The sequence below is a fragment of the Clupea harengus genome, chromosome 2 (genome assembly GCF_900700415.2).
Source record: "Clupea harengus chromosome 2, Ch_v2.0.2, whole genome shotgun sequence".
Lineage (NCBI taxonomy): Eukaryota > Metazoa > Chordata > Actinopteri > Clupeiformes > Clupeidae > Clupea > Clupea harengus.
The window spans coordinates 27,439,144-27,454,361 of NC_045153.1; the positions used below are offsets into that span (position 1 = coordinate 27,439,144).

At 46.1% G+C, this 15,218-nt stretch overlaps 1 protein-coding gene across 8 annotated transcripts in view; it reads right to left on the reverse strand.

The window, feature by feature from the left end:
* The window catches only part of myo1b (myosin IB), a 59,963-nt gene that overhangs the window by 25,134 nt on the left and 19,611 nt on the right, over positions 1–15,218 (reverse strand). For all 8 annotated transcript variants that reach the window (XM_012836466.3, XM_031559482.2, XM_031559501.2 and 5 more), the window contains exons 4-7: positions 6,659–6,753; positions 3,589–3,693; positions 2,302–2,348; positions 44–107 (exon numbers count right to left, since the gene is read on the reverse strand). In XM_012836466.3, coding sequence (XP_012691920.1) covers positions 44–107; positions 2,302–2,348; positions 3,589–3,693; positions 6,659–6,753 — 311 coding nt within the window. The remainder of the gene's footprint in view (positions 1–43; positions 108–2,301; positions 2,349–3,588; positions 3,694–6,658; positions 6,754–15,218) is intronic.

Below are 15,218 nucleotides of genomic sequence, written 5' to 3' on the forward strand. Positions count from 1 at the left end.
ACCCCATTGATGAAACCAAATACAGCAGTCTCATAAAACTCACAGTTACTGATGACTCCTCCTATAGGGTCCCCTTTGAAGTCAAACTCGATGTCCATATATTTCCCCTGCAAAGAAAACAGAAAACAGTCAAGGCAAAATCCACACACTGAGGTCATTGGCTTTTTTTAATAGACTGCAATTCATTTCTTTGGGAAATCCTATTTTAACATTGCTACTTTCTGCTAATGCAGTCAAAATAAGATAAAGCGAGCAAACGCCAAGCCTTTAATGGCTGTTCCACCCCAGTGATGACATTGAACCAAAGGCCTGTAATACTGCAAAAGGCTCGCTTTGTTGCTCGATGTGGCTCTGGTTGCGGCTTTTAATGGCAGGAGGAAGCCTACAGAGGCAAAAGCTGCTGCAAATCTGGCTGAAACACGAACCATACACGAGAGCAAAGGACTGGAGGGGGTGGGGGGGTTGGTTCTATTCCAAACCCATTTCATCTTGGAGCCCAGGCCTATTCATAACGCTGGCTGCCAATCACACATAGATTTGCCATGGAGTAATGGACTACTGTGGAGGAAATGATGATGATGAAAAAAAAAATGATGACTTTTTTTTTTTCTCTCTTCATCTTTGACTACAGTGGTAAAACAAACCGTTCTCTTATAATCTCCCGTTTTAAGTTTAGGACAGAAACAGTAAGCCTAGTGTCTCAAGAGCCGTTTGATTTTCTTCCACAGTGTGTGCGCGTGTGCGTGCGTGTGCATATGTGTGTTATTTATGGCTAACAGCTCATCAAAAGCCAGGCCTGCAAAACGCATAACTGCTGCCAAATTCAACAACACTTTTTTTCTGCTAAAGGAAGCAACTGATCAACACATTTATGCTTGCCTAGTGGTGCTGGTTTACAACTCAATTGTATCAGAGTCAGGGACTGCAGTTTACCAAAAGCCCCCTTGAAAATGGCAAAATGGCAAAAAGCACAGATGGCAAAAAAAAATATTCACACGGCAGATTATCGTCAGACTATGGCAATCTTGAGGCAATCTGGAGCCCCAGTGCATGATGGGTGTGCGCAGTGGGCTTAGTCTCTGGGGCTGAGTACATAACGTCTCCGGCCTAATTCAAGAAGCCTGTAGCGACGTGATGACATCAGGGAGGAATCTGAAACAGACGAGGCTGCCAATGGCCTTCAGTGTTCTCGTGAAAAGAGAGAGAAAAAAAAAAAGAAACCAATGCACTGAGCGTGAGAAAACCCAGACAAGGCTGGCGCACAAACATCTTGTTTCATATCTTCACATGTGTTCCCCTACACCCGTGAACCCCTCTTGCAGCACAAAACAGCCTGGGAGGGTAGATATCCGAAATAAATTCAAATGCTTTTGTTGCAAACCTGCATTGTTGTCTTACAAGAGCAGGCGCAAGAGAGACACTGCTGCTGACCTGACCTAACCTAACCTATGCTACCTCAGCATATAGCCTATAATGCACTGTATGTTTACACAGAGTGGGAAAGGAGGCAGAGGGGAAGTTTACACTGGTCTAGGAACCAAAGGTCAGTTCTGCAGCATTCCAATATGGCCGTCGCCGTCCCCCCCCCCCCCCCCCCCCCTGCTATGTACTGAGGCTCCATCCACACTAGAGCAAACATGTGCCACTGTGCGGTCGCTGCCAACTGCAGCTGCACAAGGCAGCACTGTCTGACGGCTCAGGTGGCACCCCGGGCCGAGGCTAGCGGTGCAGCGCGAGGGCCTCTCTCCGGGAGCAGAAGCTCTTTTTGGGGGAAAGTGCAGCTCACAAAACAAGATGCCTTTGGCAGGACGACCGGGCAGACATCTGGAGATAGTTGCCAGAGAGGTTACGCTGCCTAGAGTTTCATTTGAATCCGCCTCTGTACTGAAACAGTAATTGCTTTGCCTTCGTGTCAAGCTCAACCGAGCACAGCCAAATGTGTCCAGATGCTGGTCAACAGAGGCTCGATAAAGGCAAAGGCGCACAACAAAAGACAAAGGAGAGATGGGGAGATGACAACCAGATGACAGTGCACTGAAAAGGGGAGTGAGGCCTAACAGGGCTGCACACTACCTTGCCATTCTACCATCTTCCTTTTTTTCAGCGTTGTATAACTGTGAGCTGTAGGTCCAACTGAAGCTTGTATTTGCCTTTGTCTGAGTTGGCGCTTGGATCAAAGGTTCAGATGCACATAATCTTAAGCAAATACAGCCAGGCCGAGGCCAGAGTGGAGATCAAACCGGCTATAAAACCTCACTGCCAGGAAGAGAGAGAGAGAGAGAGAGAGAGAGAGATACTCACAAATCGAGAGGAGTTGTCATTCCGGACAGTCTTGGCATTCCCAAAGGCTGCAAGGGATAAAGCATGTCAGGTTATGTGTGTCAGGCAGACTGGGTTTTCATACTGGCTGACATCTCTGCGCTGAAAAATAATTACCGTCTGGAGCGTCTCGTCATATCCCTGTGCTGTCAAACACACTCATGCACCGCTTAACCTGATTGCCAACATCTAAGCCCTTTTGAGGGGGTGATTCGAAAAGAGTACCAAATATATCTAAGCTGTCCAAATATGCCACACCTTTCCTGTAATGGCTTTTGGGGATGATTGCACTGGTGATTTCAACAAATTACTCTACAAAAGGCACAGGATTAAAGAGAGCTTTCCGATGCATTGACATCAGAGAGTCTAAACATTAAAGGGGTAAATGTTTCAATGTGTGGGGCAAAGTGTGGGAGCACACCGAAGCCTAAGATTATCAACTCAAATGCTATTGATGTCAAATGACTTGGGCTAAATTTAGATGTTTTTCAACAGTGCATTATAAGGCTATACATCCTGTACTATTTGTTCCTGTTTTATGTGAGAAAAATATATGAATGCAAATGGGCTCATCACCGCTCTGAGTAACAGTCTAGTGTAGCGCTGTAGGATACCCATCTCTATCTGTCCAATGTAACAGGTCAAACAGCACTGGTAATTAATATCCTTGCAGGAGAAGAACTTCTCAATGCCTATGAGCCCTCCGGGTGCCTGCAGGAGAAGAGTGGGGAGCAGGAAGTGTGTGTGCAGTGCCTCTGGCGTACGGGTCATTACTGCCAGCAGCTAAACTCTTACAGATGTGGGGCGTAGCGCTCCGCTCCGCTCGGCTCTGCAGCAGTACTGGGCACTGCCTTAGCTCATCGCTCATGGGCATTTCCTGTCCAAGGCCCCACATTAAAAACGCCACTGTTGCCATGCCAGTGGGGAGGAGTGAGCTGGGAGCCCCATTAAGGAGGAGAGGACTATTTAATGCAGGGGGGGGGGGAAACAAAGGGTGGAGCTCTGCAAACTCAATCTGCACATGAAGTCTTGGAGCGCTAGTTGAAAGTGGACTGAAATAACTGCATGTGCAAGGGTCATTTCATTTCATCAAAAAGTGTTTGAGGTGTGCGCAATGTTGGAAAGTGATTAACATAAGTATGTAATCAGGTACAGACATGCATAAGGTATGATAGGTGAAGAGAAAACACACACACACACACACACACACACACACACACACACACACACACACACACACACACACACAGAGTTTGAGTGCATACTCACCCTCCAGCACTGGGTTGGACTGCAGCAGCTGCTCCTTCACCTTGTTCACCTCCTGGCCCTTGCCGCACACGGCCGCCACGTATGACATCACCAGCTTGCTGGCCTCTGGAACATCGAAGGAGGGAGAGTCAAAGGTCACACTCCTTCAGACTAGACTAAACACACACCCATGAACATGTATCCAGAGTAAACACGTACCCATACACACACGCACCCCAAAAAAAACTCCCCTTCCCATCAGCATCGGTCTCTCTTTTTGGGTGGCGCCCGTCTTTCCCACCACACCCTAAACTCCCTGACACCCCCACAGGAAATCTACAGACGTCCTCCTGCACTGACATCATGTGTTTTATTAGATGGTAGCCATTACTCTACTGAGTTGTCATTATTCATTGTGGGAACTTAAGTGTGCACTCGAGGCATTGGGGAGTACTGGAGTGAACTGTTGCCCAGAAGCAGCTTTCAAAAGAACAGGCCATCTGCAATAATCCCGGATTGATCTACAATTACTTTTCCATGTCTGGACTGGGGAAGGCTTATGCATCTGTGACACTACAGCGAAATCACTGCACGGGCTCTGCCGCGACAAGGTTTCTTTCCAACAAAATCAGTTGGACCAGGAGCTTGGGCTGGCCTGCAGTCTTCAGCGAGAGGTTGTGTTGTAGTGGTTTAAAATCAGCACGGGGCGATTTCAACCGAGGGACATTTAAGGTCACCCCGTTACACACTGAAAGTTTTTATTAGGTTTAGATGAGGGAGTGATCTTGATGCCAGTGGCAGCTGCTTCCGGCTGCTGTGAGTGGAACGCAGTACAAAACTACAAGCTCACGTCACCAAGACCATCAGGGAAGGTGGATGCTGATTGAAAACGAATGCAGTGAGGAATCACACTGAGAAAAGACACGGCTAGCTTTAAAGGGGAGGAAAAGGCGAGATATGTGAGACGGAAACGGGCAGAGAAAGGCAAGGGTGCATTCCAAGGGCGAAACTAGGGCAGTCTCAGCCACAGCGCTAATGCACACTGAAGTGACATTTAATACGAGCCGAAGAATGACATCGGCACAAACCCACTGCCCTGGGTAGAACACCCATTCATTGTGTCTCTGAGGGTCAGCGCCACACACACACATTTCCATACCGGACAGGGCACGGTCAAAGGACTTCAGTAGAATTGCTGTGGAACAAGAGTCTTTAATTCTTTAACAGCAAACAACACCTGACACTGTTCAGTGAGCCCTCTTGTTTTGATTCTCAGTTGCGGTCAGACGCACCACAAATTTCACCAGAAGGCATCATTCATGGCAAGTATTCAGAACCAGTTTACTCGATTAAGTCAAATGCTGCAGTTAATGTTTTGCAAAACACACCAGACGCTTCCATCAAAGGCAAGGCTTTAAATAAAAAAAAGAATATGATCTCAAATTCAGCAGCTGCCTGCTTCTCTTCCTGTATAATAAAAATCATTGGTTGGCACACCACGAACAAACAAAAACTGATGAAGGATTGAAGGTTTGTGAACAACTGGGCAGGGAAAAGGCAGGCCTAAAATACAAAAGGACTTAAAAAAAAAATAACTGAACTGAATTGGGCTGAAGTCGATCCTAACACCTGACAGGCTTTAGAAACGGAACATTGTGCCCTGCATCGGCAGCCATAACCTCCTATGCCCCAGTGAGTGAACTACTGCTGGGCTACTGCTGGGGTCTGGTTCTCCACACACTCATGGGCACACATTGATTAGCCAGCTCTGAGCTAAACATCATAGTCAGGTTGGATGGGCTGAGGGTGGCTGACCGACAGAGACAGAACAGGCACAGAGGACGAGCTCCGGTCTTCCAGACCTCAGGAGAAGGGTTCATTCGAACAGAATTGGCAGCAGGCAGTTCAGACCAGCTGTTTACTACTGAATATTCAGTGAGGGGATTTTCGGCTAGCATGCTTAAACTATTACGAGCCCACCGCTAAGGTATAAGTATAGGCTTTTAAAATGGAGATCTCCCCTGAGGAGCACAGTGCAGACTAAATGGTTACATCACAGATTAAAGAAGATAAGGGTTCATAAATTTGAAGCAAAATCTCAATTATAAGGGATCTGCATGAGTTACCATTTTCCTTTTAAATATCCACAAAATAACTGTTTCAGTTTCAAATAGAAAAGAGAACAGACCAAAGGCACTTAATAAAGGCCTAAAGTCACTTACTTGGCTCTAGTCACCCTAGTTACACAATAAACCTGAATCTGTGCAATAAAAGTGTTGGTGAGTAATCAGGCAGATTCACTTTATTGTCCACATCACTGTGTATACCTCACTGTGCACAGATTAAACTGGGAATACTACACCAGAGGAAAGTGGTAAAAGTGCAATACTATACAGAGCTGTTCATATGCCTCTGAAATTGCTTTGTTAAAACTGTAACTTTAGAGGCCTCGTGAGGAAGAGGGGGCGGAGGGAAAAGGTTAACAAGGAAGTGAACTACTGAAGAAAGAATCAGGGGAGATTTTTCCAGAAAAACCCAACTAGGAAACTCTTTTTCTCAGTAAAAATCCAGGTGGCCACGATCACCTGGGGTCTACGTCTTCTACCGAAAGAATATCTTAAGCAGGCAACACGCATCGTTCATGTATCTCATCCGTGCATTTTTCTGGCGGCGCGCTCTTCCCCCGCGGTGGATGAAACAACAACACAGGAACATCGGCACAGCAAGAAACCACTTACTCTGCCTTTCCTTTGTGTCTGTGTGGTCAGATGTGCACGCGTGTGTTTGCACAGACGTTTGTGTACACAAAAACATTGTTTCAGGTGCCGACCCTTACCCAAAAATAACTCCCAAAACAGAACTGGCCCCAAAATAACTCCCAAAACAGACTATTCTTGCTGAGTCTTTATCTTGTGAGAAAATGAACAAGCGGGACCTCCTGTCAGGATAAACCTGTTCGCAACTTGATCGTCACTGATGATCCACAAGATCCTCTGGTAAAGCACAATAAACAGACGCCGCCGGGGTCCTGGAGAGCCCCCTAAACCCTGGTGGCTTGGGGAAGGTGTTGTTCTTGGACGTGTTCACCCACCTGTCTTGCCGGCTCCACTCTCTCCTGTGATGAGGATGCACTGGTCTTTGTCCTGGTCTCGCAGAGATCGGTAAGCCTCGTCAGCCAGGGCATAACTGTGGGACAGACAGACATGGGGCGTTCGCTTTTAGTCATGTCCAAACGTAAATATCAAAGAAAGTGAAATGTTTCATGGCATAAAAACATGAAAAACATTAGCTAGTAACATCATAGAATCAAAAGCACACTCTAAATATAAACTAGATGTTAATTAGTCTATGCACATGTCTCAATCCAAACAAACTCATCCTTTTGATCATGATTTTTCCATTGGGACTGTGTATGTGTTTTTGGTTCTAGCTTTTGGCTGGATGGATCTGCAGAGGGGGGAGTTGGTAGCTGGCAGAGTGGGACTGCCAGTGGAGGCCACATGTTGACTAATCAACAGCATTCGTAATACCAGGCAGAAAGTGGGTCGCGTCTGTGGGGCAATCTGCTTTGGCTGCTGCACTTCAACATTATGAGTCTGCATTTATCGCTGCTAGGGGTTCATGCGTGAATTTGGTCGGAACATTTTTACTGCAAGATTGCCACCATTATAGCTAACTGGATAAGTAATAAAACAGCTGTAGGTTATTCAAAAGGAGCTTGTCTGACCCTCCATCAATGGCGCTGGTTGTGACTATTGAATTATGCTAGTTAATTTAAAAAAAAAAAAAAAAGAAAAAAAAAAAGAAGTACATTCCGGTGTGCATTCAAGCATTGACTACTATCATTTAACCGAGGTAAACAGAGGAGGTGCCATTAATTTCCCATGAGAACTCTACTGTCCCGATGCAGTTTGCCATAAATGCAAGGACATGGTTCACCGATTTCTGTGTCAACATTTTAAGATGAATCTCATTGTACACAAATTCCAGCACAGTGACACAATAGAAAAGTGGGTCATATGCTCCTGTGATAGGGCAGACCCACTGAACTCAACAACATTATAATTGTAATTGATTTGCTATAGACCACCAGATAAAGAGACCCCCATGAAGGATATGGACCATGCTCATACTGCCTTGCATGTCATGGGTTGGAGAGTAAGCTTCTTTATTTATCATGCATTGTTTTGAGAAGGTAGGACACCAAAGGTGCGCCCCCGTTCAAGATCACAAAGGGATTAAAAGCCGTTCCCACACAACGCAGCTCCCTTTGCAGTACTACTCCGACACGAGACTCAAAATTTGCCATTTAGGTTGCCCTTTTTTCACTCTGTCTGTACATTTCAACACTCATTACTCAGGAATTTTCCAGAACCACCACTAATAATAGCTGTGATTGTGGAGGAAATGTTGCATGGTAGATCCCCCCCCACCCCCTCCTAAAATCCCCCAAATTCATAAATGGCTCGATCCAAACAGCAACGGTGGCTGTCTTTGAGTGTGTGCTAGGGAGGACTGCTGGAGGAGTCAGATTGAAGCCTAATGTTGCAAAATGTGAGACATTTTTTGTTTAAAAAGAATCAACTAAATGTCTGGTCTTTGTTAAACATGCCTGCAGAAACCTGGGACAAATTTGGGACAAGTTCTAAGTTCATCATGGAATTTGAGGAATTCATTAGAGTGGAGTTTCCCGGTTTGGAACTGAACACCCTGACCTATATCACTCCCAAAAGGGTAGTATGACTGAGGAATAATACTACTCATTCAAATGTTGCAACAATCTGCAACAAACATGCCTGACTTATCATGTAAGTGCTTCCAAATTCAACCATCAAAGCAAGTCAGTGTTCGATTGAATACAGTTTATTGTTGTGCTTTGTTCTCTGGGTAACAATTCTACTACTTCTATGAGCAGTTTAATTATCAGTCAAGGAATCACTATGCCAAATGGGTAAGTAAATATAAATGTACATAAAAATATATTTGAACCAAAAGCTCTGTATATCTGAGGAGGCTATCTGAGGGGCAGTGGGGAGCTACACACGCCCTGTAGATAGTTTTAACTGGTGGGGTTGAACCCAAGGTGTAGCCGGTCTGAGGGGCTTTGGGAACAGGGCGGTGGTCGGAGCAAGAGACAGACACAGAGAGCATGGGACATTACATCACAGCTGAAATGTGCAAGGCCCAGGGAACAGATGTCTGGGCTTTAGGGAAAACAGTCGAGCCGCTCGACATGAGCTTGACAAAAGACAAGCATCACCCAATTACCCCCGCCCTCAGGAGGGGGGGCGGGGGGAGGAGGGGGAGAGGGTGGTCTGCTGAAGGGAAATCTGCCAAATTAGCTCTGCTGATCCAACATGACGCATCAGGCGCTGCCAGGACACCCCTAAATTACTGTGGGTGGGGTGAGCGGGGCGCATGAATATGAATGGCTAAAAATCACAATATGAATAGCCCTTGCAAGCTGGCGCACCGGGGAGCTGCGGGGCTTTGTGGGGTAAAAGCAAGGGGCCCCAGGAAGACAGAGAACACTGACACTCCACTGGCAACAAAGAGTCCAGCGACACGCGTGTGCTGTCTGTCTGTGGCTTTCACTTTGCTGAAAACTAAACGCAGGTCGAGATGCAAAGGCCACAAACTCATTGTAAAGTTCCTCTTTTTGATTACACTGACAGAGGGAAATCTCAAACTAGCCTACAGTGAGAACAGCTGCTAAGGCAAAAAGCTTCATATAACCACAGCACCAAGAGGAGAGAAGCTGACTATTTGCACAAAAGAACACCAAAACCATATGCAATTACCCAACCCCTAGCCGCTGATAGGAGTGTGGCAAACTGAAATCAAAAAGGGGCCACCAGGGGACATCAAAGGCACCCAGAGCCTCCACATCAGACCGAGAGAGAGGGGTGTGGTGAGGTGGGGGAGGGGCCCCGCCTCAGACACCATGATCACACGAGTCGTGGGGCCCCACCGGCTGAAATTTACAGCATCCTCGTGGCAGTGGTGAGGGCAGCCAGCCACCGCATCAGGCAAGCAGGAGAAAATAGCCAGCGTCCTTCTTCTGGTCAACCCGAGGAAACCAGCGGAATAAGGGCCAATTGACCTCCTGGCCTACACTCAAACTTGAGGGCAAGAGAAGTTCTTTCAGTTCTTTCAGTGCAAGCACATAACCTCTGTTGAGTGGTTTCGTGCTGAAGCTTTACGCTGGTGTGGTGGCAGACTGAGTACCCACCCTGAAGCCTTAGAAGGCACTGCCTTTCATATTATGAAGCAGCGAGACAGGCAAAGCTCTGCAGTCGGAAGAAATCAGATGTTTGTGAGCAGAACCAGAATGGCAGCAAAATAAACACAGGCAATAAAGAGGTCCAATTGTTTCATAAGAAAATAATGGAGCCATTGTGTGGACGTCAGGCCGATGTTCCGTTCTGGGAGCATTCTGATCTCACCCAGCCTGCTGTACGGTAAGCTCCAGGACATCCGTAGGTCGTGCTAATTGAGCCGCAGAGGAAACGAGTCTTTCCTGTCCGTGAGGCCCAGGTGGCATTGTGACCAGCGTCTGTGCTGGAGCACAATGGTGCCTGGGCTGACTCACAGGAAGGAGTTCCCCGAAGACAGGTGTAGACTGCCAGGTCCACCCGATGGAGCGTAGAGACAGAGCAGTCTGCTTTACCACTCCTAGTGGCCGCGGAGCAGCCAGGGTTGGTTTTGCCCAAACGCCAGGTCACACGGAATGGAAAAAGTATGAGCCATCCCATTTCGTTGCATCTAAATATGTCCAAGGGGATGTAGGCGGTCATAAGACCTCAGGGAAGAAGTCACAAGATTGAAAATGCAACAGACAGACTGCTGAGGGCTCATACAGAGAGCACTTAGAGCAGTTATCAACAATTAAACACAGCGGATTGGATTTGTGTGCGCAGTCACTCCTGAGTACATTTGGAGAGAGCTCACAAATGGCCATTTGGGCGACGCTCCCATCCTCCAGCTGAGGTTTTCAAGGTGTCGACAAACTAATTGCGCACGCTAGTGAGAGGTTAACAATCTTAATTCTTATCAGACTGGATTGTGGACCTTTTCACAGAGGTATCTAGATTATCTTTAGAGATTATCCTCTCAAAGCATTATTGACAAAAGTGTCAATTGTACAGAAAACTCCCCCATAAAATGATTGCGTTCTTTTAAAACAGTCCACATTGCTACTATTAAAAATCAACTCTGAACATTCATTCTACCCCAAGATTATATTGGAAATTCTAGCTGAACTCTTTAGCTGAACCCTTAGAATGATGGAAATACCCCCCCTGAAACCGCGACAGTATGAGAGAACCTGATATATGGGGTAAAATAAACAAAATGAGAATCGCATGATTCTTAATTCCCATCACGAAATTTATATTAAGCACTTACAAAAAAACAGATCATTTTCTTGTGTGCAAGGCTCTAAGACAATTGAATAACTGTTTCACAGTAGCCCAAGGGGCCATCTGTGTTAGAGTTACTCCTGGTCTACCAGAACACACACACACACACACACACACACACACACACACACACACACACACACACACACACACACACACACACACACACACACACACACACACACACACACACACACACACACACACACACACACACACACACACACACACACACACACACACACACACACACACACACACACACATCCTGAGGAAGATGGGAACAGAGGAGCGACTCAGGCTGTTTTTAGCCCCTCTGGAACGGATGCCTTTACCGTTTCCTCCCGTCTGAGCTCTGACTCAGCGTTTCTGCCCAGGCCGCGTGGAGTCCGTCCTGCAGGAGGCCAGAAGTAGCGCGGGGCCACCCGCCTCAGATCAGACACTCTGGGGGGGGGGGGCCTGCTGAGCCACTTCCAGGACACCGCTGGAGGCCCAGATTCATTACAGGTGGGGACCGTGAATGAGAATGTTCAAGTCCAGGTCTTTGAGGTATGGGAGTGTGTTCTTTTCCCCCTCGTTCCTTGCTCTCCCCCTGCCCCCTTCCCATTCAGCTCTACCCTGGTCATTTCAGCATGGGGGACACAGCCTGCTGGCTTGTCATTGTTTTTATTGACACCATCAATTCTACAATCTCCAGCAGCAATATGATAGGCGAAAATTCATTTTAGTGGAGCACATACAAAGACTACATGTTACCACCATCACTTAAGGGCCTGCTGGCAGTCATGCGGTCATCATGGCATTTGACCACCACAAAAAACCTTTTTCACCACACAGATAACCCCTGCGGCGGCTGTAACACAGGTCCCTGTGTGTTGCTCTCCTGATGTCCTGCGGTGAGCACATCCTCCATACATTTGGAGCTACTCCTGACAGGAAATCAGGACTCAGATTTAAACACGGGAGTAGAGCTGGAACAGATACTCAGTGTTCGTAAAATTAGTGAATTAAAGCAGCCCTAAATTCACACATCCCATGTCGGTGAAAGAAAGAAAACGAAGGAAACGCGGAGAGAAAAAGAGAGAGGGAGAAAGAGAGTGCGAGAGAGAGAGAGAAAAATGAGGAGGGGGAAGTAGAAGCAATCGAATACAACTATGCAAATGAAATAATCAGAGAAAAAATAAATAATAAAAGTACAGACAAACATCTTGCCTCCGAATGGCAGATCACTTGACCTGTCTCTGGCCTCGGCTTGACCCTTGCACACGACACAGGTTCCAATGCAACTGCACCCGAGCAGACTACAGACAGGGCCATTGTGGCTGGAGCTGGCAGCGGAGGCAGGGGAGCCACCATATGCACTGGGCAAAGACTGTTTATAAAGCCCTGCTCCAGGAAATGAGGGCGGGAGATGGGGTGGCCAGACGTGTTTGGTGTGAGGGGGCTACATTTCTCTGGGCAAAACCCCTTCAGTGTGAGCCTCTCCTTCAATAGTACGGTTGTGCTTTAAGACGTGCCGTGGAGGAGCATGACTGTGGAAACATGAAATACTCAGGTGCAAGGTTTTGATGCAAGGGCAGTGAACAATGGTCTCTGGTGCAGAGCGCGATCGTCAGCTACCGCACATTAACTTCTGGCCCGCGGGAGCACTTACAAAATATGAATCTCACTCATAATCTGATAAAAAAAAAAAAGACTAATCCCATCTAATCCATGTATATTTCAAATCACAACAAACTCGTTTTAAATGTTCATTGTAGTATTCTGGCAGAGTTAAACCTAGCAGTCATTTTGTCTGGATAGAAAGAGCCATGGTGCATTGTTCAAAAGCATATGCTGTACATGTGTATGAATGTGTGTATGAGTGTGTGTGTGTGTGGTGGAAAAAGATAAAAATGGTGATAAGGGTCTGAATGGGAGGACAGTACCTTGGACAATACATAAAGATTATGAGTGATCAATTTGTGCAAGGTTTGGCAAACATCTGGGTGGCTTGGCCTGTCTAATCAGAATCACAAGTATTACGAAACTGCCCTTTCACTCAGTAGAGTGGGCTGTGCACACACTGGCAGACAATGCAACGGGGCAAATCCTTGACACCTTACATAATCTGCCACTTTTGTTATGGGTTTGAAAAATACCCTTTTTTTCCCAACATTGAGCACTTCAGGGTACGTAGATGACTGACATGCTGTGTAGTGAGTTATGCATGACAAACACACACTTGAGTTAATGGTGAACAAGTCGTTTGTTTCACAAAAGGACAGAGAGCACTGACATCAATACATGATGGAATAGGTGAACTCTCTGGTTACTGTGTCGTGCCGCCACGCATGCAGTACTCAAACATGAATCAAATCAGCCTATAGTTAAAAAAAAAGAAAACCTCTAGAACCTGTAAAAGGGACTTTCCCGTCAAGACGAGAAACTTTTTCCTTGAGCTCTCCTTCCAGAAACTCGTAAAAATACATCAGGGTGGCTTTTCTCCGCTTCTAAGGTTTCCCTGCGTGCATAGGCAACAGCTGCTGACTATGGGCCGTTGCTATAGGAATAGCAACAATCAGATTTGCATGAGATTCGTACAGCTGCAGGTGGGCGGCCGTGTTCGACTGACCATCCATATCCACACATTTGCCAACGCAACAACGACAGAGGCTCCGCTTCACCCTCCCCGATCTACCTGGCCTTTTAAAAGCTGCCCACACAACCCATTAGTTTGATGGTGACGCAAGCTAGAAGACTTCAGAATCAGAATTTCACCAGAGTGGAATAACAGGCTCGTAGGCTTCTACCATGGCAGTGAAAACAATAACTAATCAAAACAAACAACACGAAACAGCATGGCTTTAGCTGTGATGTGTGCACTTCTAAAAAATATATTTCTGTATAGCTTGACCTGCATGATATGTTATAGTTAAAACTGCACTGATCTGCACTTTAAAGTCATGTGAGGAGAGGGCCATATTGACACAAGTCACCATCTGATAAACCATCATCCATCTAAAAGGGAAACTGATGTAGGCTACGTTTTAAAAATGATTAGTTGAACATTATGCGTTACTGATTACAGACATTTCATGCAATATGACCATTGAGAATACAAGAACAGTGGAAACTTCTAGAACCAAAGGGTTAACATTAGAGTGATGTCATCACAAGAGCTTATAGCAGGTTGTAGCTTCCTTATTACTTACGACTTCTGCGTCCTTTGAACTGAACTAGTGATTATGCAAACAAACATGAATGATGGTTACGTAGTCATGATAGGACATCATCACAAGGTCATGCCTCCGTGTGAGTTGTGCCAGGACAATAAAGTAAAGGTGCGGTGATAACAGAAGCCTACTGTTGCTACTGATAATGGATCCAGACATCTGGCCAACAGCCTTAAATGGGGAAAAAAACAAAAGGCTGCTGGCTTGACCACAGGCGTGCGAGTTCTTGCGCTCAGAGACCAAGTCAAATAGATGACTTCCAAACACAGACTTTCAAACATAACATTGCTTGCCCAGGTGACTCGTCAAAAACAGGGCTTTATGACTGTCAGTGGCGGAAAAGACACGGATACATGCTCAATGGGATTACATTTGATTGTGGTTGCTGGTTTCAGTGTTCTAACTCAATACTGGACCGATTTCGATGCGTTGTCCTTAGTTTGGAAGGTTTGGACCCAAAAATAACGAAAAAAAATAACGCAGGTTGAAAGCTCCAAATCCAATTTTCCTTCTAATAACCAGGAACTCATGAGGACAAAGAACCAGAAAAGATAATATGAAAAAGCAATTGATGGTGATTAAGACTTCACTCAGCAGGGTCCTCTCACCTTAAGGCAATCCTGGTACATGTACAAGACCTGCAAATATGCCCATGATGTCCTCCCTGAAATGTAAAGAGTACCTGGGAATGTCTGAGCCCTTAAGCTACATCTACTGAAAATGTTCCCTAAAGAAATTAAACACACTAAATCCATGATGACCGAGCAATTTCTCAGTTGACCGAAACGCAGAATCCCTAGTAAATCCCAAGGATGAACCACTTGGCTTAGGATGCTCTCTGTGAAGAGGGAAAAGTGGGCCATCATAGGGCCAGAGCTAAGGAGATTTTTCTTTTTCAGAGAAACTCTCAAGCGTTTGAAATGTATAATTTCCACTGGAAAGACAAGTTCCCATGGTCACAGCATCCGTCCGGCCATAGACTAGTCAAAGACGAAACTATAAGAGCGATGACACC